Below are 27,154 nucleotides of genomic sequence, written 5' to 3'. Positions count from 1 at the left end.
AGAACATTGGAGCTGCATAAAAAATAAGGTACTGGTAGCGCCGGTGGTTAAACATTTTGTGGAGAGTAAACGGTCATGTAGATTTTGAGTGGGTCATACTTAAAAAGATGCATGGAACCAACAAGGGCGATATCGATTGAAAATTGGCAAATTTTGAACAGAAAATGATTTTCAAAGTCATGTCGTGGGTCTGAAAGAAGGGATTGATTGGCATCATGTCAATCTGTGATAAACGGTGTGTGGAATATTTAAGAACCGCTTGCTTGTGCACCATATGCTGGGGAAAAATGGAATCACTTGGATTTGCAAATGACCAATGCAATGACTGACATCACATTAATTTGTGACGGTCAAGATGTTAGAAGAACTGCTGAGTTATGCACAATTCTGCTTGGGAAAAGTTGTAACGCCTGTCATCTTGAGTTGACTTGTGATGTACTTGCCAATTTTGTATGTGAATCAAAATCTGTTGCAATTACTCTGAAGTGACAAATTAGAGGAACATCCACATAGAGATCTTATTAAATAAAAGTTCTCTGTTGCTGTTTAAGCGCATGGTGCCATATAAACCCTCATGTGAACCAGAATGATCCAAACAGTATTGGTAGCATTTGTAATCACGGCAAGTTGTGGGATTGGATGGCACTTCTGAAATGCGCCGTCGTGTATTTACCGTGGCTTGGGTTGTTTTAATTGGTGGATTAATTATAGGTATACTTGTGATGCATCTAGTTGCCATCCATGCAGAGGCCTCGGTCTGGTTTAACCCTTGGTTCACCTTCTCTCTGTAGATGTTTCGTTTCCATAATAAGAGTAAACACCGAAAGCAAAAAGGCTAGGTTCTAACGCCGCCCGGTTCATGGCAACATAATGAATTGAAGTTGGATATACTTAGCATTTGTCACAGAATTAAGAAAGAAGAACGCATGTGAACCTCAGGTACCCTTTTACTAACATGGGTGCATGACTTTTTGGATCATGTTAGGCGTCTATCGACGTTTTTTGTCACATTGGTACTCTTCACATTATGAGTTGTGGATATGGATTTGTTTCCATTTTTGTTATTTTAATGTCTCTCCAGATATCCAAGAATACAGTGGCTATATGATAGCAGATGGTATCTATACACATACCCTATTAATCAGGCATGAGGCGATAGACTCATGAGGGAGCACGCCACAGAAAGTACAATGCAGAGGTAAAGTCTCATTTTTTTTCAATAGGGTTGGTCGATTTGGGACCAATGCCAAGTCCTCGCCACACTGACTTTGGGGGAGGGGGGGAGATTCTTCTATTTGTAAATGTATCTCTCACGACAGATTGTAAGGGTTTTGTGTTTTCCTTTTTTAGGCTTTTACCAGCATTGCATTTATGATGCGTATCGACCCTTGTCACATGATGTTGAAGTAATCTACATTTTAAAGAGAAATTCCCCTGAAGAATGTTCACTCATTTGTGGCAAAAAGAACAGAAACATGTTGGGAAATGTTTTAGAGACACTGAGTGCTTAGTGTTATATTTTTTTGTCATCTGTGTCTGAATTTTGTTAAATGTTCTTTGTGATTTGTAAGTGACTAATATGTATAGTACATACCCACCGTGTGTATTATAGGAGTCTAATTTTATGAACTTGAGTGCTGACAATAAATTGAATCAATTTGAATAATGTATATTAGATGAGTACTGAGTCAATTTGTTCAGGACAATCAATGCTAGGAAAATCAGTCACCCATTTCTTTTGATGAGATAATTTGTGTGTTGAACTGTATTTATCTATCTCCTTGTTTTATGTACATAGGTAGGTCCACCCGCTGACCGTGGAGACAGGTTTTTTTCAAATTAGGGGAACGTTTTCAAAACCTATTATATAGTGCTGCAACACATTCCATCCCTCCCAGGGCTACAAGGAGGTCTTCACATTTAGTGCTGTCTCATGCTACTTGACACAAGTATATGTAAAACTTAAAATAGTTTATTTAAAATACTTATTTTTTTTGTACACAAGTTTCCCCAATTGTAGTAACCTAGGTTTCTGAAAACCCACTTATGTTTCTTAAGAGTTCATTTTCGTTTTTGGTTTCTTCTGTGATAAAAATAATACATATATATTTGGGAAACATCGGCATGATTGTAGAAGGTTGGGCTTCACTTTGGAATAAAACCGAAAAAAAGCAAGGTCCAGTACTTTATTGTTGGCATGAAAAAAGAAGTTGAAGTAAAAATGGGGCTCTTGAAAGACGTCCATCACTTTGAGAATCCCAGGTGCAGTAGCTTCCGTATGGGCGCCGGCCCTCCCCAATAGCCCCTGGAGAACAAAGAAGACTTGATTAAGCGCTTCATAAACACACCTTCTACATTCTTTAATTAGTCAGCAGATAATTGTTTCTAGGGTCATTGAATGTCTCAAGAAAAAGATGACCACCCAGGCAAGAGGTGTTGACCCAAGTTAGGCTCCATCCATCTCCCGTTTTTACCCTCAGAGAGCTGTTAGTTGCTTTTCAATGGTAACAAGCTATCGACAGACTTCTAAGAAAGGCAAGATGTAATGTTCTTCCGTTGAAAGATGCAACCTGCAAGTGGCTGAGGGATGATATATGAGGTGAAAATGTGGTTGCTGTATCTGGGGGAGAGGAGGAGCAACCTTAGTTAATTTTGCTTTGCCCTCGATACCTGGATATTTAGAAATGCACGAAGTTGGGAATATTAAGAGAAAGTAACCGAAATGCTGTGGTAAAGTGCCTCAAAATACTGTTTTCATCATTGGGTGTGAATGTAGCCTACAGTTTTGTGAGATACCCGATGATGGCATTGACTCAAATGACTAACTGATGGTTGGCCAAGAGTGAGATATAGAAATGTTGCTTATTTTTAGAGATTACAGATTAACTTTTATTCATCTGACTATTTGATTTATTGTGTGTTTTGATTTAATGTATTTGTTGTAATGATTGAAATAATGTCTAATTTTGTTGATATATTGTGTATTTTGATTGATATTAAAATCTGAATAACGATAATAACTATAATACATTATGATACTGTTTAAGAGCTACAATGAGAGGGACTGAAAGTTTATTTGTAAACCAACATCTTGGATTAATTAAAACCTAATAAATACCTCTGGTACTGATTGCGCAGGAGCTGCGAGTTATCGTGCCCGTGCTCCGGGCTTAGACGAGGATGTTGCCTTAGCAATAACTACCACCAACAGTTAGTAATGGCAGTAAAGAGAAACTGCTGCTTTCAAAACACTCTCCGGCTCAAAGCAGTTTATTCTATGGGAATGCCAAAGCCCATGTATCGCAATTATATTTAGGAGTTTTATTAAAAAACCTTTTAGAAAATTCAATAAAATTGAACAATAGAGCAAGCACACATTCAGACAGTTTCCTTTTTTTTGGGGTTGTAACAGAGAAAAAATAGTCATACTTATTCACTTAAGTCCATCATTTTAAAACATACATTAGATTTGCTTCCCTTCATAATCCAGTACTATATAAAGGCCATTATTTAAAAAAGATAAAATGTGTGAAAAAGGTATTTTGTTATAATGAAACAGAACTAAAATATTCACTGCGTCCCTAAGGAACAGTTTCAAAAATTAAATAAGAGAAGCTTTACTTAAACTACTTTTTTTACGGCTCCATAATCAGTCAAAGTACATATAATATGTGAGAAGATTTGCTTGTTATTGTCAAACAGTGAATTGTACCTAGCATGCGTGTCCTATGGAAGTTATATTTGAAATAATCTGCAATGGCTCATGAGTGCACAAAGGTTGCTCCTGCTTACTAGGTACATTACCTCAACTGGTGTAGCCCCCCCCCCCACCCACTTATCAAACCTTTAGACAAAAGATTATTTGTTTTCTTTAGGTCTGGTTAGAGCAACCAATTTCCGAATCATATGCACTTCATAGAAAAAGTACTATAGTCAAGCGCTGTTACTGAGGCGATTACCGGTCATTGTTAGACCCAGTAATATAAGCCATTTTTTCCATTAGATCTTACTTTGGTTCTGAATAATTAAGGAATATAGGCTTGAGTCTGCCCTTATCAACATTTTGGTCACAAATATAAATTTCAATTGAAATGTATTTGGTACGGTTTGATTAACTACTTTCAGCACTGGCTCACCAATAGAAAATGTTAGATTTGTGATAGAAAATGAGCTATATTCAATTGAGAGCATAACCGCCCAGCAACTGTCTTATTCTAAACATTTACATAACACTGTCTTATTCTAAACATTTACATAACTTGTAAGATAATCATGATATCCATTACGAACAGCCTTTTTATGCTAAGAGGTTAATAAATGCGTCATTTCCAGGCATGATCACGAAATCCTTGTGCTAATCCCCAATGCGTTTGAAACAGATAAAATCTACAAGGAGACCAATCTGTATTTTAAGAACATACGGGTGTGGAGACGCTATATAGATGATATTTTGATCATATGGAAGTTCAAGACTTCTGCCCATCGATCAACCAACAAGACCGATTTCTGCCGTTTACTTCCAATTCCAGCAAACAAGAATTTAATCTCCTTGACATTACGATTACGGTTAAACAAGAGAGTAGAACACTATTTGTGAAACCCTTTCACAAATTGACCGACCGTAACTCGCTACTCCACTATGAAAGTTTCCACTCACGTCACGTGAGAGACAACCTTCCCCCTGGGACAATGTCTACATCTCAAGAGGAATGGCACTAGGAAAGGAGATTTTAACAAAGAAGCTGAAGATCTAAGAGACTACAGCAGCAGGGGTACCCTACTAATATAACTGCTCAGGCTCTCAAGAGCGAATAACAACTGAGACTCGCTCTTGGAATACAAAGTGCCACAGTGAGTGAACAAAGGAGAAGAGAAACTGGTGTTTGCTAATACATTTAGCCACCTCTCGAATTCTATCAAAAAGATTATTAACAAAAATTGGAAGACCCTGGTAAAAGGTGTAAGTCCACTTAGTAGACCAATCGTGGCGTTTAAAAAGTAAAAACCTGAAAGATCAGATCACACGCAACGATATCAGTATACCCGCACTCAATGGACATCACCTTTGTGGAACCTGTCCCTGTTGCCAATCAACAACTAAAAGTATTGCAGTAAACATTGGCCTCCCTAAACCGTGGAAACAAATACACTTCACAAACTGCAACTCTGCTATGGTTATATGTGGGATCTGGTGCCCATGTAATAAACTCTATGTTGGTAAAACCGAGAGAAAAAATCAAAACCAGAATAATCGAACACAAACGTTGCATAAGAAATCTGACACTGAACCCTCCACTTGTAGGCCATTGGATTGAAATCATACATAGACCTGAAGAATTACTTAAAGTAGGGATAGACACACACCTGGATAAATGGAAATTACTTGGAAAAGAATAGCAACTCATCTTTCTGGTCAAAAGTGTAGAAAGAGGCTTAAACGAGAAAATGCACTGGTCAGAACTCTTAACTCTTTAGAGAGCCTGGTGTAACCTATGAGACTGTAGAGATATGACAACGACTCAGTCATAAGAGGGGTGTGTACTAAACCAGTGCATTTAATTTCTCCAATTAGTCTAATCGAGCCATCAGATTCTAATACAACAACCCTGTTAGTTAATAGCTTGTAATAACAATATCAATATAATAATGTCGACACCATTAGAGACCTCATGTTGTGATTAGGGATTTACCCATAACGTGGTAGCTTGCAACACACAATCGTGTGGACTAGATGTTCTGCGTATCACTTAATTACAGGTGGTCAATAACAATTGATCTCTTTGGTATCGTTGTTGAGACATTGGTCCATGCTGCCATGTCCATAGCAACCGAGAAAGAAAGAGGACTTGCGGAAATACTGTCCCCTTAAAGGCTACGTAGTTCTCCCTTTCCTTTGAACAATTAAAGAGGACTGAGAGACCTCATCTAACACCGATGCAGTTATTTAGATCGGATGGAGACTTGTAGACGCTTTAAACATATCTAATTGTAGACCAGCCCATCGAGCTGTGAGGACATGAGATCCGGCCCATGGACCTATTATGCACAAGGACTGAAATGGTGAGCAAAGCAAATTTGTTTGGCTTTTAATCCCCCACGACATAGTCCAAGACAGCGTTCCACTAACCACCATCGCCCTAAAACAGAACGAATGTGTGTTTATTTTTTAGCGTGATTAACCTTGGTGTGGCACCCTGTGCTGAATACAATCACTGTGAAATCGGGCACAGCTTCCTATTAGCACTTATAAGATGGAGACTGCACAGACATATGTACCTGGTAAGAACGCTGCTACCCCCCTCACCCCTGCGGGCCAAAGTATAGTTTTCGGTGCTGGGTATGTAGATTTATTTCACTGGGGCCCAAGATCGGGTTTTCCACCGTGTTTCTCTGCATTTTTCGCAAAACAGATTGTTGCAAGTGACCAGACCCGTGGCTACCTTAGGCTACGACGGCAGCGTTGACTTTACCCCCAATGGACGACATATTCACTCATACCTATTGAGCTCAAACCCCGTAGGTTTCTATGCCGGTGTAACACCCAAACCTTTTTTCAAGATGGATGATGCAGATTAAATGTGTGTACCATTGAAACAATAGGGCGAGCTGCTCAAGTTGTTGCATTGCGTTTAGTGAAGAAATAATATTGAATTAACATTTTGATACAGTGTAGTTAGACAAAATCCGTGTTTGGGTGCATTTTTGAGCCCCCAGTTGTAAAATAGAACAACGGCACTGTGTGAAAATAATGGTTGCCTTTGACAGAAATGGAAGCCATAGTAGAGGCCGGTGGCTTCAGCATGCTAGTCTAATCGGCATCAGCATGCTAGTACCCTAACCTTGTTTTAATGTTTTTCGCTACACATGAGGGTAACCCCATTGGTAGGAGGAGATGGTGCAGATTCCCACATGTGTCATAGAGAAGTACTCCTGTAGAGTTTGTGCCACCGACTAATAATGTTACAAATTAAATGGAACGCCATTGAATTAAGGTTAAATTCTTTGTGCATGATATCTATGATCTGTGGACATCTGGTATAGTTAAACCAAAGTTCCTGCTGTTTCAGGGGAGTACTTTGGGTGAAGCAGAAGCATTCAGAGCTTCTAATAGTACAGAGAAGAGAATGGAGTTTGTTCCAGAATAAAAGGAACTGGAGGAACTGTACAGACATTCGTATGTTGCACAGAATACGACAGTCACTCCCTGATGAAATTCCCACTGTCATTAGTATAACGGACACTAGGGAATGAAACATGTTGGGTTTTTGCCTGTTAAAATAGTATGAATGTGAGGGAATGAGTATGGTTAGTGATTGATGTGTGTATTTGTTTACATATTATTGCACAGCACGTAGCACTTTATTAACCATTGACTTGTTGTAATCCTGTGACTGTCTTGCAATGTGTGTTATCTGATACTGTTTTTAAATTTAAATGTATTAATAAAGTTTGCCTTTTTTAACTGCTGTCGCTACCGGTTGTATAATTAGAATTTGTATATAATGGACACATGCTTTAATTAACAAGAATTAATTATGACCTTGACTCCCCTGAAACAGTTTAGTCCCAGAAGCACTTTGTGTAATTTACAGGTTAATAACCTTTTGAGGGGTTGCTTTATGGGCTCGCTTACCCTTTTTCTTAATGCCCAATAGTTACCACTTACTTCAGAAGTGCATGCCAATAGAGGATGGGCATCATGTCCGCCTTCATATGGTACATGGTCCGCCGTTCTTTACCCTGGTCTATAGGGAATGTTTCCAAAGGCTGGGCGTCGTAATCGAATTCTGCCAATATCACTTTGCTGTAGCCAGTTACTAGTGGGCACGACGTATATCCATCATACTGCAAGTGCAAGAAAAATGACAGGTGCATAGTAAGACATGCTGGATTCATGAAACGACCTTCCTCACTCATGTGACCTCTTAGTTTTCAGACTAGACTCTTGCCGTTTTGATACCTTACTTACTTATTCTTCCCCCCCAAAGCTGTGCCTGTCCAAAGAACCTTTCATCAGTTGGCACTGCACAATTTAAATTCGCATAGTTAAGCATACACCAACATAGTAGACTAGGTGACGTCTGGCTGAATACATTTTGCTGTATATGTAATGGCAACAGTGCGTTCCTTTTCAGTGGAATCATGAAAGGCTCTTCCTTCAATTGATGAAGCAATCAACCCCCCACATCGGGGGGTGTATAGGGATGGTAGCGAAGCCAGGGTCTCGACGATGGGCTGTTGCCATAAGTGTACGCCATGGTCCACAAACCCCCCCCCCCCGCACCCTCTCTCTCCCCCCTCCCCCTGCCTGACCCCCGACCAGGGGGTGATTGATTCCCATCCTGGGCCTCTTTAAATGGAGAAAGGTTCCGCGCATATTGCATGAGCCCCATCTCCATTGTAAACATTTTTTAAAAAATATGATGCCCACTGCGGTAGTTAATAGAAAAGGGACTGAGCCAAATAACTTTTCTATTTTTATGGCAGGCGAGGACAGGATGGAGCGCTGTGCCCAGAGCAGAAAGCTCTGGTCGTGCAGCTAAGCAGGGAGGGTGTCACGGCTCGCTCTCTTCGCTCCCGTTCTCGCTCCCTTCGTTCCCGTCCCCGCCACTTGGGGGCATGTTCTGGGGTTTAATCCTTACTGGACATTTTCCTTCGAACCCTATGCTACAGTGTTCTGATGAATTGGGAGCGTTAAAACCTTATTTTCCCAGTTACTTCCCTTCCGGATCCATTCCTGGTTTTTGGCAGCCAGCATGCTATTTAAATGAAATGACTATGTTTCCCAGAATGCCTTGGCTCACTGCTTCACCTCCTGCTTCCCAGAATGCCTGGCTCACTGCTTCACCTCCTCCCTGGCAGCCAGCATGCTACTCAAATCAAATGACTATGCTTCCCAGAATGCCTTGGCTCACTGCTTCACCTCTTGCTTCCCAGAATGCCTGGCTCACTGCTTCACCTCTTGCTTCCCAGAATGCCTGGCTCACTGCATCATCTCCTCCCTTGCAGCACAAGGCTGGGAGGAGGATAGGCAACACCTGTGGCTGCATGTGCAGCAGGCAGCACGCCTGGGGGTGTGCTCGTTAAGCAGCTTTAAAAGCCTCAGTTTGCTTCAGTCCGGCGCTGGTCATTGTAGCAGTGTTCCTGTTGTGACTAGTCCCTGTTTCCTGTACTTGTTCTGTGCCTTGTACCTAGTTCCAGTTCCCTGTTCATAGATATTGAGCCAAGTATCTATATCCAGTTCCTTGTTCCTAGTTTCTGTGCTTTGTACCTAGTTCCAGTTCCTTGTTCATAGATATTGTGCCAAGTATCTAGTTCCAGTTCCTTGTTCCTAGTTCCATGCCTTGTACCTAGTTCCTGTTCCTAGCTTTGTGCCCAGTTACTAGTTCCTGTGTCCTGTTCCTCTGTCCTGGATTTCGGATTTATGCGCTTATTTGATTTATGCTTTCTGAATTTCCCTTTCTGTCTTCCTCTGTCTGCAGACAGCCTTTCTCTGTACTTTACTATTTGATGCAGCCCAGTTTGCCGGTGTTTTCTGTCCCTTTATGCTGTCCTGGTTACTGAAAAGCATGATGTATTACTATTTACTTTCGTAGAATTAGTTACTGCCTTTTCTCCTTGGATTGGGTGGGAAAGGTTTCCTTTTGTGATATCATTTTCCCTGCTCCTAATCCAACTTTATTGAGATTCCACTCCATGTTTTCCATTGCACTTCTGCATTCATTTTCCATTGATTATTAGGTGTGGGTTTGTTGTTACCAGTTCCAGAGTGTTTCCCATTTAGTTTTCCTCACGATTTATTATTCCACTCCATGTTTTCCATTGCACTTCTGCATTCATTTTCCATTGATTATTAGGTGTGGGTTTGTTGTTACAAGTTCCAGAGTGTTCCCCTTTTAGTTTTCCTCACGATTTATTATTCCACTCCATGTTTTCCATTGCACTTCTGCATTCATTTTCCATTGATTATTAGGTGTGGGTTTTGTTGTTACAAGTTCCAGAGTGTTCCCCTTTTAGTTTTCCTCACGATTTATTATCACAATTCAGACTTGCCTTTTACTAGGGTTTATGTATTTTGTTATCTTTAACCCTTTGCTTTTACAGCCTTCTGGGTCCCTGTTTGATCTACAGGGTTCGTGAAATTACTGACATTCAAGTGGTCTTTCCGGTCCTCGTGAGTACTATTTATAATTGCCTTATTCAGTATTCTACAGATTGTCAGTTCACAGAATCTGTCCTTGCTTGCCCGCTACGTGGGTTTAGCGCTGTCAGTATCTGTAAGAGCATAGTGGGTAAAGAGTTTGCCGACTTTCCTTTCAGTCATAAGGAGGTCCTAAGTGTTTACCCCACATCCCTTTTCCTATATTGGTAATACTGTTTTATCTTATTGACGTTCCTGGGTTTTACATATATACACAAGACTTGGGTATTATATACACGTTGTTAGATTCAGAGTTGTTCACAGTGCAACTGTGTGCACTTTCCCTTTTGCCATAGTATGCCTTCTTCCTTTCTTAACAGAGGGATGTGGGGGAAGGGTACTGGATATCTTAAGGGGGGCAAAGGAATGGGGGTGGAGAGGCAACAGGGCTTCCTGTTGCCACCCCACACAATCAAGATGGCATCTTTACCAATGCATATGTATTTCCTTAACCTAAAGCTGTGACTCCACAACTGAAAAACTAAAGTGATGCACTCCAACATAGGCACATTTGACAGCAGGACACCTGGCACTGATCTGTTGTAACTGCTAGGATGATTTTCTATTGAAGAACTGTTTGGTGACCTCTAAAAATCTGATCAGACATGGTTTGCTTGTGGCATTTGAACTGTTCATTTAAATGTAGAGGGCAAAGTTGTGCTTCTAAAGTCTAAGAGCAAATTACAACTGCTTCACTTTTTTTCCCCATCCAACAGTAGGTGTTGGGACAACCAAAAAGATCCTGGCTACAGTAACTAATTTCACCTTCATTTGCCAAATACAAACCTTCCATTTTCAGGTTTCCCAGAATTCTGCAGCCAAACTGGAAAGTAACCATGGGACCCACACTCCCAAGCACTCCCTTGTACACCCTCTCCTAAAAAAAGCTGTCTGCTGACCCTTCCTACCCAGCTTTCGCCCCATCTCCACATCCCCTTCTTGGGTAAGCTCTTGGAGAAGTTGGTCCTCCCCCAACTGATCCTTCATACTGAACTCACTGGTTGCCTCCATGAGCATACATCTGCATTCTGGGCATCCATAGGCACGGAAACTGCTCTCCTGAAGACATGCTCGCAAATCTTGACTTTAACTTTCCTGCTGCTCTCATTCTCCTCGATCTCTCCTCTGCCTTTGATATGGTCCACCATTCCATCCTCATAAAATGGCTTTGTGCTACCCTCGGAGTCATGGATCGGGCACTGGATTGGCTAACCTCTTTCCTCACTAACTGCCCACCCCAGCTGATCAGACATGGTTTGCTTGTGGCATTTGAACTGTTCATTTAAATGTAGAGGGCAAAGTTGTGCTTCTAAAGTCTAAGAGCAAATTACAACTGCTTCACTTTTTTTCCCCATCCAACAGTAGGTGTTGGGACAACCAAAAAGATCCTGGCTACAGTAACTAATTTCACCTTCATTTGCCAAATACAAACCTTCCATTTTCAGGTTTCCCAGAATTCTGCAGCCAAACTGGAAAGTAACCATGGGACCCACACTCCCAAGCACTCCCTTGTACACCCTCTCCTAAAAAAAGCTGTCTGCTGACCCTTCCTACCCAGCTTTCGCCCCATCTCCACATCCCCTTCTTGGGTAAGCTCTTGGAGAAGTTGGTCCTCCCCCAACTGATCCTTCATACTGAACTCACTGGTTGCCTCCATGAGCATACATCTGCATTCTGGGCATCCATAGGCACGGAAACTGCTCTCCTGAAGACATGCTCGCAAATCTTGACTTTAACTTTCCTGCTGCTCTCATTCTCCTCGATCTCTCCTCTGCCTTTGATATGGTCCACCATTCCATCCTCATAAAATGGCTTTGTGCTACCCTCGGAGTCATGGATCGGGCACTGGATTGGCTACCCTCTTTCCTCACTAACTGCCCACCCCAGCTGCAGTGGGGCCCTTTCTCCACCACTTCACTCTCTACCTGTGGCGTCGACCAGGGCACTATCCGATCGCCATGGCTATTCATTGTCCATCTCTCCCCTCTTGCACACCTGATCGCCTCCTTTTCTCCTCATTTCCAGTGGTACGCTTATGACACACAGCTTTCCTTCAAACTTCCCTCTACTACCCCCTCCTCCCCCCAATTGTCTTTCTGCTATCCAGGCATGGTGTGCAGATAAGGACCAGTAAGATGGAGATCCTTCTTATTGGGACACCTGCACCCTGTTTCCCTCGCACCTTCTGGCCTCCTTCTTTGGACCCTCTACCCTCACCATCCAGTGAACTCAACCTTGGGGTCATCTTCAACTCCTCTCTCACTTTCACACCTTGAACTTTGCCAAGAAGGCCCACTTCCAGCTTTAGCTCCTTACAGCCATTCTTCCTATCCTCACCTTTCCCCAAAAACTCAATGGGGGTCATTACGAGTTTGGAGGCAGCCATGGTGCTATAAGCACCATGGCTGCCTCCAAAGTCATGTCCGGGTTCTCAGACTGGGGAATTACCGGGTCATTCCAACCTTGGAGGACCCGGTAAGTCCCCATTCTGAAAACCATTCCCCATTTGAGCCCCCATAGGGCTCAATGGTAATGGGGAAGGAGCTAATAACTGGCCTGCAAATAGCGGGCCCGTTGTTAGCTCCCTGGTCCCTTAGTGGGACCTGCTAAGGGACCTCGGAATGCGGCGGTAGGGTGTTAAAGGCACCGGCATCCGTGCCGTTAACCCCCTACCGCCATACTCGGAATGAGGCCCAATGTGTCCGGAGCTCTGGTCCTCTCTAAGCTGGACTGCTGCAACAGCCTCTTCCTCAATCTCCCACTTTCCTCTCTACGCCCCATTCAGCTAATCCAGAATAGGGCTGCAAGACTTAACCTTGGCATCAAGCCCAGGGACCGTCTCTCTCCAGCCCTAAGATCTTGCCACTGGCTCCCAATGGCTGCAAGGATCAAATTCAGGACCCTCTGCATCATCCACAAGGCTTTCTGGGGCCTGGGACCATGCTAGCTCCAACTTGCTCTCCCTAAATACCTCCCTTCTAGAGCTCTCTGCTCCTCCAACTCCAACTCTCTGCTTATCAAACGCTTCTCGAAGCAGAGAGTGGGTGGCAGGTCTCTGTCTTTGGCTGGTGCCTCTCTTTGGAACAGCCTTCCTGCCCCTCTCAGACTTGAACCAGACTGCTTTAAGTTCTGGAAACTTCTCAAAACTCAGCTTTTCGCTTCCTCTTTCTCTTCCTTGCTAATCACCCCACTGCCGCTGAGACTGGCGGCCTGGACCTTCATGAGTCTCACAGGTATACTAGGCCCCTGCCCAGTCGACACCAGCACCCCCTCCCCCAGCCCTGCTCCTGAGGGACCCCTACCTGGTGGCTGTGCATCCCACCCTTGGGATTGCTCTGCCCTAGCACTTAGCCAGAGGCCTCCTCCCCTAGATCCCCCCCAGAACTTCCCTCCCAGGCTCTCACCATACCTTGCCCCTACCCCCACACATCTCCTGCACTTCCTTTTGCATCACTTGCAGACCGAATGCCACAAGGCCTAGTAGGACCACAAATGCTTACAGTTTTATTTTGTATAGGCACCGAACAAATGCTCAATAAATCAAATCTGAGAAGGGTTCCCCAGCTCTATGTTGAATGCTTGGTGACCTCCAAAACTGTTCACCTCACCCACATATGTATCCAGAGAAATGTTACAAACTATCTCAGCAACAAAATAAAATCACTACAACTTTAAACCTCTGCTAGCTCCCCCCACCCAAAGATGCTGCACATACCCAGAAAATACTGAAGAGTCCGTAGGATGAAACAATTTCGTATTTAGGGACACATGGAATTCAGTCTCCACTAATGCCCACACCGCAGTAAGACATCTCGTCTACAAAGGAAACTGAAAAGCAGCCCACATTCCTAAATCCACAAAACGTCCCTCCTTCAGACAAAAAAGTTTGCAGGTGGTTATGTTTGTTGTGCTATACAAAATTCACATTCTAGCATTTCTAAACCAAAAATGTCTCATATTTCTGAGCAACCACTAATGCTGAATCAATCAATAACAGGCATGCAGACTCTGACTTCCGACAATCGTGGGGAAGATGGTGGACATAAGTAAACTAAACTGGAGACTCCTGCATTTTTCTGATCCTCTACCAGTCGGAGTCATACATCAGCGATGGTCAGGTAACCTACTCAAGATGCGGCATCCTAACAGGCTCGAAAAAAAATACCTGGTGGCCTTGAGTCAATTTAAGAGCAAACATTATTGGAAGCACCACACTGTCTGTAGTTAGAGGAGCAGCGGGCGTCGACATTGTGCATGATGTCCCATGTCAAAGTGGACTCTATGGTGGGGGAAACCATTAAGCTAGAAAGGATATAGCAAGAACCACCAAAGGACAAAAGAAAATGTATGAAATTGGCCTTTGGGAATGGGGTTTCCATTCAGAAATGCAGAATCTGGGTTCTAAAATAAGGCAGGGGTTCAGACGTTTGGGGTATTTCTCAAATGGGGGGGTTCTGTGGTCTTCTGATTCAGTAGGAATCTCTTTAGTAAAGAGCTTTGGCTTTCACTACACCAGCAGAACCGGGATGCATAGAAGCAACGCCACATGAAGTTCGAAAGTCAGGGGTTCCTCAGCCTTTATGACTAAGAAAAACATGTTTTCACAGTGAGAATTCAAAAGGGGTAGATTCAATGTCAACTGGCTCCTTGACAGGACTTAGTGAGTGCCTGCTCTAGAATAAGAACGCCTCCCTCGTCTGCAGGCCATATCCTTCTCTTTTTATTGATTGCCCTGGACAGTGGAGGTGACGAGTGGGTCCTAATCTCTGGAGCTCAGCTACCAAAGGCAAATGTGTGTTAGGACTTGTCTATAGGTCTCACCCGTCTTGTTGGTACCCACTCTCCACTTGCTGCAAGAGTCAGTTTATTCTGTAGTGTACTCTTTGACACATGTTCGCCCTCATTCCTGGTACACCTGGAGCAAGCTAAACCATTAAAAACCAGGTTAGGTGGCCATGAACAGCTACACTGTAGTCATAGGACCTCCATTTTTTAAAAATGCATCACACATTCTACAACAGAAGCCACCTTGTGACACTGCAGACAACCATAGGTGTTATTGCCCAACTCAAGAGTGCACATGTTACCTCACTTTAGGAGGATACTGGTCTGACCAGACCTGGGACTTTTATCAGACACTTCATCTTGTACACTGATGTCAAAAGTGTGTGCTTAGTATGCCACAATTCTTACTGGCGATTTATGGAAAAAGGGATCAGGTAACTCTTGGTCATTTGCAAATATAAAATACTGAAACTTCCGATAGTTTCTCTTCTCATTCGATCCTGAGAAACCCAGCCAGAAAGAGAGTCTTTCAGCGTTGTTTCTTCCACCTCCCTGGACTTCATATGAACTGATGCGATGGGCCAAGTTGTGCACATGTACATCAATAAGCAAATGAGCCGATGAGAGGGAATTGAGATGTTGGCTGCCAAATAATGTGAAGGATGAAGACAAAGCACAGCTCTGGAACAAAGCCATCGACAATCACCCAAGACAAATGCACAACACAGATCTGCCAGGATAATAATCTAAGTAGTTTATTGGAGGAAAAAATTGTGAATACCTTTTTGTTGGGGCTTTGGTTCTTCATGACCAACGAAATCGTTCTATCAAGAACTGCTGACTGGGCAGCTGTGTAAAAGATAAAAATAACTTTAAGTTGCATGTTTCCATCTCCAAATTGACACCAGTAAATGATGTGTTATGTGCATAACAATGGGTAATAAATATATAGTTGTTAGTCGTAAAATATTGTGTTTATTTCTGCGACTGAGTTAGTACAACCGTTTTCTATAAACTAATCAAACATGGGTTATGCATAACTGCAACAATGATATTCTTTGATTCATTACTATATACAATAGCCAGCTGAGGATCAAGGCTTGGAAGGTTAACCATCAGGCAAATTTATGCATTTTTTTTAGAATATACTTTTCTTCAACGCCTGTAACCCATGGCAAAGAATTTTAGTAAAATCATAGAAAATTTCAAATATTTACGAGTTGGACGAGAGTCCGTCTGCACTCTTACATGAACTATGGGCCTCATAAGTATGGTGGTGCAGTAACAACGGCGCTGGTAGTGCTACCGGTGCCGTTGCTACCGTAGCGCCATACTACGAGTTGTGCTTGCTGGTCTCGTTCTGCCCGCCAGGTCCGACTTGGTGGGCAGTGCGGCACCTGCAAGAACAACTCGTGGACGCACCGGCACCGTTTATAACGGTGCCGGTGCATCCAAGCTCCCCATTCCCGTTCAGCCCTATGGGGCGGAATGGGGATGGTGAGTCCCTTTTCGCCGGCACCCGTGAATCGGCAGTTACCGTGTCCGCCGACTTCGGCATGACCCGGTAATTGCCCATTCGCGGGTGCCGGTAAAATCACGGGTCTTTTGGCAGGCACGGCTACCGCCAAACCCTTAATGAGGCCCTATGTTTATTTTCTGTGGTCTATAGGTAAGATATTCATAACCCATACATTAATTATGGTTTATTTTGCCATTGTACCTTTTAAAGCAAACTTTGTCGTTTTGCTTCTTCTCACTAGGTCAGCTTCACTGAACCTGCTAACCGTCCGCTCAATTAGGCGCATGGCTACATCCTCTGGAACCCACTGTGAGAAACCTGAGGGTATTCTCCCAAGTAGATCTCAGGAATCCCTCATTGAGGTGGCCAGGGAAGAACCGGTTCTCTCAAATCCCAACCCTCGGAGTAGACTAGCGAGGAAGGATCACCTCGGTAGGGGAACCCAGGGTTATGCTCTGGGGAATGCCCCAGGTGAGACGCAGTATCATACCGAAGAAGAAGGTGAGGGGGATAGAGCCCCTGAGGCTTTTTGTAGGCTGTACCACATCTGCCTCCCATCCTCACATTGCCTCTCTCTTGCCCAAATCCAACTATCATGCTGCATTCAGAAACGACCTCTCCCAGAATCCCTGTTTTCATATGTCATACCCGAATACTCCCAGTCATTCTTCTTCTCGTCCCTCTGATTATTATTTTCCACACTCCCAGTCTGCTCAGACAAAACACTACTGTACCCACAATCCCCCCTGTTCATTTCATGATCATAATCCCAGTCATTCCTGTTTGTTTGGCAAACCCTACCATCTCACCCTTATGAATTTTCCAACCCCCCCAGGACGAAGAATATAATTTCCTATAACTCCCCTCCACCTTTTTCCGACACAAACACTTTCTCACACCATGGAAGACAGCAGCCTAACCCTAGAGCCGTTTACCTGACATGTCCCAACACAAGGGTCAAGCAGAGTGAGGAAATTAACCAGAATCACACACCTGGCAGCGCTTTCCTTTGCCCACAGGGATAAAAGGTGGAGCACAAGAGTACAATACGAGCAAGGTAGACTCTACAACGACTCAGCTATCCAAGTACGGCAGTTATAATTTATATGTCTGCTTGCAGAGATTGTGCTGCACGACTAATTGTTTTAGATTTGTAGTTCTGCTGATTTGAATATCTCGGGGTTGTGCTCATTTAGCAATAATATTTCAGTATTGGTCATCTTTCTAGAAATTTTATCAGATCGTAGTTGGATCAACACTGGGCAGACCTTCCAGGATTTTGCAGCATGAAATGTCAAATTTTGCGGCACAAACCTTTATTTATTGCGGCATTTTTGCGAGACATTTTGTATTAGCTGGAGGGTGTAAGACTTCCACATTGCAGGAAATAGGCAGAGTGCAAGGCTACAAGAGAGCCAGGGTATCATTATTATGTATCATTTGTATTAATTTAATAGGAAGAGTCCCAGATGTCTCTGGCTTGGCAGAACAGTGTTTGATTTGGCTACATTTCTGGTTTAATGTTCATGCCTATTTAATAGTATTAACTAAATTGATCATTATCAATTGTAATGCTGAAAATATTCCCCTTCTATGTTCTCCAATCCCCCAAACACCCACACACCTCTCTCACCAAAAACACATCTCACCAACTCTCCATCACAACTTACATTCCTTAACCTCTCACTCTGTCATACAAATACTCACGTCCTATGTCACACTGTCAAGTCACAATTTGCACTGCCCAGCCCCTGCAACACTCCAAATCATACTCCCAACTCACACCTTACACTCTACAATTCCTCCCGCAACATACAGTCCTTCATTCTTTTGTGCTGCTTCTGCATCTTGCATCTTTTCTCCCATTTTATCGCACTCTTCCCTCATCCGTTTTCCCAATCTGCAGCTCATTGCCTCTTTCTAGCCAACCGCTTCCTCTCTGCTTTCTGGCTCACTGACCACACGCCCCCTTTACTTTCTGTACCTCTGCACACACTCAGATTTCTGGCCCACCGCATCACTGCTTCCTCTGCTCTCTTGTGCAGCGCTTCCTCCTCTGACCCACTGCTTTCCTTCTGCTTTCTTGTCCATCACTTCACATCTCACCATCACTCTTCCTCTCTCTCATAGTGTAACCATTTTTTTATTTTTTTAAAAATGTAGATTTTGACCCAGTTCTTCAAATAATGGGGCATTTTAAAAAAGAACGGAGGATATGCTATTTTTAGACAACCCATTTTTGGAAATGAGCAGGTCACCTTATTCTCAAAGGTGACCGGTGCATTTCCACAGGCTTGAGCTGTAGCGCAAATTGTGCGCTGGCCAGCTGCCTTGAATGGTGTTCTGGGTTGTTTGACCGAAGTGTAATTATTTGCGGCGGAATTGACCATAGTCAATTTTGCTGCGAATTGATTTGCACTTCAGCCAAACAACCCAAAATGTACCTTTCACCACCACCCCACCCTCTCCCTACTTAACAGCTTGGTCGCTGCCGCTTCCCCTGCAACCCTGCGGTGCCAGATCCGTCCCTCTAACGCGGGTCGGATCCGACTCCGCAGGGTCCCTTTTTCCTTATTTTCTTTTTTTTTCTGTCCCTGCCTCCAATTTTGAGGAAAAAGGGGGAAAACACTTCTGCAACCACCCTATACCAAAATACTGAACATGGGGAGCGGGTGACACCCCCGCAACACATGTTCAGTATTTATAAAAATCGATCGAATAGTACCGGACGAAATTGGTCAAATTGTAACATTCGATAGATTTTTGTCATCAAAATGTACAGTACTTTGAATAGAATCGCTCTCCCGACAGTGTTCTGCAAGCTCCCAGCGCCTTTCACAGGGACAGGCACTCCAGGTGCCTCCCGCTGTAAAATGCGACCCAAAAAATGCATTTTTATCTTGTTTGAGGAACAGAAACGCAAGCGACTCAGCAGCGGTTCATACCTTAAAAGAAATGCATGATTGGGTCAGGAAAGACCCCGTCATGCAGTGGCAGCCCCACATCCCGTGCGCGTAGGATTGCCTACAATGTCTTCACATTTAAAAGTGCATCTTGCTTGGAAATGAGGGATGCGCTTTTAAATTGACAGAAATGCCACTTTATTTGATCAAGAAGGTGAAAAAGGCCATCTGAATGGGCGCGCATATAAAATGTGCCCTTTCATGTGTCCCTTGTGGATTGGGCTGCACTTTTTTGGGGCGCAAGTGATTTCATTTCTTGTGTAAAAAAAAAAAAGTTGAGAACCTGGCACCATGAGTATTATTTTTTTTTAAAACAGTAATTTTTGCAGATCACTTTAAAAAAAAAAAAAAAAAGTAAAAACAATTTTTTTTAAAAAATGCTGTTTTTGCGCAAAACGGCCGTTTTGTGGCATTTTGCGGGATCGCAAAATCGCTATAAACTGGAGGGTCTGACTGGGAACATTTCTCTCAGAATTAATACAACTGAGGTGCGGAGTCCCACAGGGGTCAGCACTCTCACCTCTGATCTTTAATTTATATATGCGACCACTATTTGATATCTTGAGGAGACACAGCCTACAATTTCACTCATATGCAGACGACACACAGATTTATGTGGAGACAGACAATCTGCCGGAGGCATTTGAGATGATAGACCGCTGTATGCAAGATATAAAAAAGTGGATGGCCTGCAACCAATTACAGCTTAACGCAGGCAAAACAGAAATAATTCTATTTAGATCAGAGAAGAAAAATAGAGAGGAAGACACAAATTTTACTCCACAGATCTTGGGAGTGAGTATTCCGTTTTCAAGGAAAGTGAAAGACCTCAGGTGCATTTGGCAAGAAAATCTGGCCAGTGAAGCCCAGGTAGGGGCAAAAGTAAAAGCAGTATATTATTCCTTGCGGCTGCTTAGAAATGTGCTACCCTTCCTAACACCTCAAGACTTTCCAGTAGTGGTGGGTGCTCGGGAAGGTCGGTCAGCATGCACATTGATGCACATTGATCCTGACTTATCCAGGTACCATCTAAAGCAAACAGTTGGTTGACCAGAAGAAATAACACTGTACTCTCAACCCACCCTCCCTGCAGTGAATCATCATTACCCGATCAGCAGCACATGATGTAGAGCCTACCCTCCACTGTACGGGTCCGCATCTCTCAGCAGGACAAAGCCTGAGGAAGTCCTATGCTCAGCCCCTGGCCTCTTAGTGAATCGGAACCGAGAACTTGGGATCTATAGCACCGGCAGGATCGCCCCTACGGAGCCCTGATGAAGGCGGACGCAATTTGATGCAAATCCGCCGAAACGTGATACGAACTGGGAACACCTGTTTTGTATGGTTCCCTGTTGTACCAGATTCTGTACATTCAGTCTCTGCCACGTTGGCCTAAAAGATATCTTGTTTTCCCTATGGCCCTAGAACATTTATTGTCACAATTAGAAGGAATACGAAACATAAACAGGAAATTTCCTATGAATTATGACACTTTTTGCAATTTGGGCGATTTTATAGCCCCTCCTGTTTCTAATTTTTCCTTTGGATTTATTCACAGAATATCCACCCATTTATATAAGCATGTATACTGTCATACAATAATGAGACTATTGAAATCCATCTGTATACTAATCATACAGTTTTCTATGTTCACTCTGTTGTATATACTACACTTTTCTTTCTTTTATTTGATGTCATTATGAATTGTTATTGTTTTTGCATATGTATGTTGCATTCTTCAGTATTGTTTTAAAAATCTATGCACTATATGTTTGTTTGTTTGTATTAGCAAATAAATTATTGCTTTCCAATTTCTGTATTCTTGAACACAGTGAGCGATTTGTACATTTTTTTTGACCTCTTGCTTGGATCTGCAACTTAGCAGACCAACCCTTCCACTAAACTGTGGACCGGCTTAAACATCTGAACCGGTCCAACTAAACAATTTCCTTGAGTATTGTTCACTAGCAAGGACACACTCATTTTGTTCATGTTCTGTAACCAATTACAGCTTAAAGCAGGCAAAACAGAACTAATTCTATTTAGATCAGAGAAGAAAAATAGGAGAGGAAGACACAAATTTTACTCCACAGATCTTGGGAGTGAGAATTCCGTTTTCAAAGAAAGTGAAAGACCTCGGGTGCATTTGTCAAGAAAATCTGGCCAGTGAAGCCCAGGTAGGGGCAAAAGTAAAAGCAGTATATTACTCTTTGCGGCTGATTAGAAATGTGCTACCCTTCCTAACACCTCAAGACTTTCCAGTACTGGTGGGAGCTTTGGTAAATTCCCACCTTGACTACTGCAATAGTCTTATGACAGGGATCCCGAGGAAACAAATCCTAAGACTACAGAGGGCCCAGAATGCAGCAGTCAGGTTAACGGCCCATCTGGGCAAAAGAGACCATGGGCCTCATTACAGGTCAGGCGGTCCGGAAATAACGGTGGCGTTAAACCCGCCGCCACCGTTGTTTCCGGACCGCCTGATCCTGACTCCTGCAGGCGGGAGGTGATGTTCCCGCCAGGTTTGACCTGGCGGGTTTAACACCGCCCGCCTGCAGGCGGACGATGAAACACCGGCAGCATTACGAGATGCTGCCGGTGTTTCCATGATCCCCATCCCCATCGAGTCCCATAGGACTCTATGGGAATGGGGATTAACACCATTCCGCCTCAGTGATTCCTGTAAAACCGGGGTTGTAATGCCCCGGTAATTCCGGGAATTACAGAGGTGGAATTGTAATACGAGTCCGGCGGTAACAAGGTGGTTTTACCGCCGCGGTTACCGCCAGACTCGTAATGAGGCCCCATGCGTCTACAGCCAGGAAAGCATTGCACTGGCTGATGGTGGAAGATCGCATCAAATTTAAGGTGGCATGCCTGGTGTATAAGTGCTATTATAAACTCGCACCCCGATATTTGAACACCAGAATTTGCCACGATTACCCAGTCAGAGACCTCCGATCAGAAGATAAACTTCTGTTATGTGTCCCGAGGACAAAATGCATTTCCAAAGGTGACAGAAGGTTCTCTGTTTGGGCCTAAATTTTGGAATTAGCTGCCTTTTAGTATCCGCTCATGTACCACTCTGGCAAGATTTACTGAAAACCTTCCTATTTAAATGAACCTACTCCCTCCGGGTTACTTCAGGCTTCCACAGTGATATGTGCAATTCTCTAGTTACATCTGCGCCCGAATGCAGTTATCTGCCTGGTGCACATAAGACATTATTCAAATTCCTTTTGGACTACTAATTAGCAGACCAGACGTGAGAGCACCGGCACGAGAAAAGCCAAGCCTGTCTGTACCGGTATGCGTTTGGGCCGCTAGGGCCCTATCTCCTGTCTGTTTTGGATCGCCTGAGATGGGGATTGCTGACGTTTTAGCTGCAAGAAACATTTGTAACGTCCCTATCTCCATGTCAGTCGCCGCGTTTCCGGTATGTCCTGCTTCCCAGGTATTGTGCTCGATTTCCTTCATTCCACTGCTTGTTCTAGTGATTCCACCCTTACTATCAGACTGTCTTTGGGCTCTGACTTGCTAATTGCACCCACCTGTCATGTTATGGATACAGATTTTATATCTGTTCCATCTCCTTTTTCTCCTACTGAGGTTGGCCCTGTGGGAGGGGGGCACACTGAGTCCGGTACAACTCCCATTGCTGATGTAGGGCTCTTGACCGAAACTTCAGGGGGGTGGCTGAGAATGTTTACCAACCGCTGGATCACCCCTGTCTACAACTTATGTATGCCATAGAACGCACAATCCTTGGTTAAACACGCTACATTGAATCTAATAACATTGATGTGTGCGCTCGGACAGTGCCCACTGACAAGCGCTCTGGCCCTTTTCTTAACCTCGCCATTCCAGATGGATATGCCATGCTACCTAGGGCAGGACAGAGTGGAAGGCGGGGGGCTCTGATATTCAAGTCTGAATTGACTATCTGGGAAAAACACGGCCAGATAATGAGTGGCATTTAGTCCTTACATGTGAAGTTAGGTCTCAATGCCAAATCCACTTTGCATCTTCTTTTAATTTATAGACCTCCATCTCTGACAGAGGACGTTATCCTTGCGCTATCCAATTATTTGTTAGCCATTTTAAAACCTAATTCTAGTTTTGTTTTCTTAGGAGATTTTAATTATTGGCTAGGTCATAAGGAGGACGCTTTGGCTGCTAACCTGGAGCAGGCCCTCACAGATCTAGGATTTTAACAAAAGATTTGTTTACCCACTCATTGCCTTGGTCATACTCTAGACTGGGTTTCTATGCCTAATGTCAAAAGTAAGGATTTGCTGGTTTCTTCTTACCCATGGTCTGACCATGCCTTTGTGCACTTTACTGTTCAGGCAGGCTTTCTCAAACAATTGAAGAACAGGAGAACACAGGGCTCCTTGCTAAGAAAATGCAAGCTGCTTATACTGGACATAATTGAACCTCTGATTGTCCCTTCCATCAACTTCACCTCTACTGACTCTGTGGCGGCGATGTCCCAGTCTCTTGTTGCTAATCTGGACATGATTACCAATTCCCTTGCCCCTCTCAAACTTGGACAAACCAGCGAAGGAAGAAAAAATAAATCGTAGTTCTCACCAGAACTACAAAAACTTAAATCTTCTACACTTAAGTTGTTGTATCGCTGGAAGTGGAATCCTTCATCAGTGGCACTGGTAGCCTCTAAAGTAGCTGCTGAATCATATAAACTGGTGACCATAGAAGCGGAAAAAAAACCTACCTTAATGCCAGAAACGTGAATGCTAAATCAGAAACTCAAGAACTTTTTGAAATATTAAAAGAACAAGAATCCATTGAGCAGCCTATGCCTCTTAAGTAAGGATGCAGCGTGGTGGCAGGAAATTCACAATGCCATGCAAAATAAATTGAACGGCATCAGGACTGACATAGTTCATAAAAAGATGATCCTCATTTGGTTCCTAGTGAGGTTAGGAATGGGTCATTTGTTAGATGTCCGACTATCCCCCAATTTAATTCCCCACCCATTACGGTGGGAGAGTTATCGGTTGTGGTGACCCTGTAAAGGTGATCCCTTGTTCATCTATGATAATTAAATCTTGCCCACCTCGCTTACTGGATGCCACCTGTAAGTTCGTAAACTCCTCCCTATTGGAGGGCCTGGTTCCAGCAGACATAAAAAAGGTATAGGTCACCCCCATTTTGAAAAACCCTGGCTTTGCCATTGAGGTGCCGCTTAATTATAGGCCCATAACAAATGCACCTTTTCTGCTTAAAATTCTAGATCGTATTGCCAGATGTCTCATCTCTTGAATAAATATCCTATCCTTAATGGCCACCAATCAGTCTTTAGACAAGGTTTTGGAACCTAGACCACGCTCCTGGAGTTGAAATCAAGGCTTTTGGAACGCGTTGAAAAGGGTTTATTCTCTAAGTTAATGTTATTAGATCTGTCGGCGGTGTTCGACTTGGTCGACCATTCAGTTTTGGCCACCAGACTTCCAACTCCCCAGACTCCCAGTGGCGGTTTGTTGGATTTGTTCCTTTTTGGATAATATAGAGAGCTGGATTTTCCACGAGGAGGCAGAGACCAAGCCGGTCTTTGTTAACTTTGGAGTCCCGCAGGGCACGTGTATATCTCCATATTTATATAACATCTTCATGGCCCCCTTCTTTGCGCTTTTGGTGCTGGAGGGGTGGTGTACACCAACTACGCGGACGACACACAAGTTGTCATCCATATTATAGGCTCACACTCCCTGGACGAAGAGGAACGGACTAGAGTTTATACCGTGGCCGAGAACTAGATGGTTAGGAACAATTTGGCAATGATTAAAGATAAAACGAAGTTGCTTATTGTGGGCACTCATTCAATGCTGGCCAAGCTTGGCCAGTCCTACAATTGTTTTCAACTTGGTAAGGTAAAGGTAACCCCCCCTGAAGAAAGTTAAAACACTGAGGATGACTTTCGATCAGCAGCTTAATATGAAAGCGCATTTCGGGAGCCTTGTTTCAGCGGTGGCTTATTATAATAAGCTTTTGGCCCATCTCAGACCTTTCATATCTCAGGCCAACGCCGAGATAATTGCTAGAGCAATTATCGGATCAAAAATAGCTTATTGCAGTAGCCTAGTTGGCCTTTGTAAAGCTGACACTAACAGACTCCAATTGCTTCAAAACTGTGCAATTAGGGTGCTAATTGGATTATCCCCTCACGACCACGTGTCGGCTGCCAGACGATGACTGCATTGGCTCCCTGTAGAGGCGTGTGCCCTTTTTCATCTCCTTGTTATCACCTTTAAATTCAGACTCGGCTTAATGGCCTCATACCTGCAAGATTTCATCTCCAATGAAGTGAACAGCAGATCGCTTGGATCTAGTAACCAGAATTATCTGATACTCTGCAGATGTAGGACTAAGAAGGTCGAAAGTGGGGCCTTCTTCATGGCAGTCCCAAAGGCCTGGAATAAGCTACCCCTAGATATGAGGTCTAGAATCCATAGAGCCTTTCAAGAAAACATTGAAAACAGGATTGTTTGCTTGATCCCTCTCTGTAGTTTTAGGCGGAGTATTCTTCTTCTATATGCTTTCTTGTGTTTTTGTTTAGTGTTGTCTGTGCCCTGATGCCCATGGGTCCATGGTTTGCGCAAAACAAATGTCCTAAAGTAAAGTAAAGGAGAAAGATGGCGAGACACGAAAGGATGACAAGGAGAGAAGCGACCTTGCCCTTTCCGATCCAGGCCTGTGAAACCTCCAGGGAAGGAATCCTAAGACCGTGAACAATAGCCAGCATGTGTTGCAGCAGATGTCAACAGTACACTGGGCCCTCCTCCGCTTATAACCAAGCCAGGGAGAGACGCTTGCCACTGTGGTTCCGGCCTTGACTCCAGAGAAACGAAAAGCTGAGCGGTTCATCACAGCCAATGAGTCGAGGAGAGAGCCAATAAGAAACCGAACTATGTTGAACAAAAGTAGCAAACGGCTAATTGAAGAAAGTACAAAGAACTGTTAACACAAGAGGGCAAAACTAGCTACAGAGGCGTCGGGCACCATGTGAGTGCTCACTCTAGAAATGCTGGGTGATTACCCTATGGTTTAAACTACCGTTACCAGAAGGCCTTTGGAAATGCGAGAAAAGGGTCAAAGTGGTCATACAGGGGTCTAGCAAAAACCTATGTACAATCGAAAGTCTTTGACGGCAGATAATTGTAAAGCTAAGGGAAGTGAATCCTGCATCGTAAGAAAGTAGAAGAAATTGTGTGAGTGGCAAAAGTTGGCAAGAGTGAACCCGATGCAGGGATGCCGATGGAAACGGGTGGAGCCTAAAAGTCCCGATGAACAGTGTGTTGACAAAGGTGAGCCTGACGGAGGGATGTCCACATTGAACCGTTTAAATAGACGTTAAGATTTGTGAATGCCATAAGTAGAAGTGAATTGATAAAGGCCGTAGTGAACCCCACAGAGGGAGGCGAACACTTGAAGGATCTGAGCCCGGAAGAGGGTATCCAAGGGTCAAAGCCATCACCCACCAAAATAGGCAATAGTGAACCCGATGGAGGGAGGCCGATATTCGAGAGAAGTCTGAGCTGGTAGAGGGGGATCCAGTGGTGAAAGCCATCACCTACCAAAAAAGGCTGTAGTGAACCCGACGGAGGGAGGCGGATATTTGAGAAGGGTCTGAGCCCGGAAGAGGGGGTTCCAGGGGTGAAAAGG

At 43.7% G+C, this 27,154-nt stretch overlaps 1 protein-coding gene across 4 annotated transcripts in view; it reads right to left on the bottom strand.

Moving 5' to 3' along the window:
- Positions 1 to 1,956: 1,956 nt before the first annotated feature.
- Positions 1,957 to 27,154, bottom strand: part of SQOR (sulfide quinone oxidoreductase) — a 329,005-nt gene continuing 303,807 nt past the window's right edge. For all 4 annotated transcript variants that reach the window (XM_069624949.1, XM_069624948.1, XM_069624946.1 and 1 more), the window contains 3 exons: positions 15,768 to 15,835; positions 7,667 to 7,845; positions 1,957 to 2,305 (listed from right to left, as the gene is read on the bottom strand). In XM_069624949.1, coding sequence (XP_069481050.1) covers positions 2,245 to 2,305; positions 7,667 to 7,845; positions 15,768 to 15,835 — 308 coding nt within the window. In that variant the 3' untranslated portion in view covers positions 1,957 to 2,244. The remainder of the gene's footprint in view (positions 2,306 to 7,666; positions 7,846 to 15,767; positions 15,836 to 27,154) is intronic.

The sequence above is a fragment of the Ambystoma mexicanum genome, chromosome 11 (assembly GCF_040938575.1).
Source record: "Ambystoma mexicanum isolate Mex_15411 chromosome 11, UKY_AmexF1_1, whole genome shotgun sequence".
Classification (NCBI taxonomy): domain Eukaryota; kingdom Metazoa; phylum Chordata; class Amphibia; order Caudata; family Ambystomatidae; genus Ambystoma; species Ambystoma mexicanum.
Note: the sequence above shows the minus strand (reverse complement) of the source record. Positions and strands in the feature narration are given on the sequence as shown.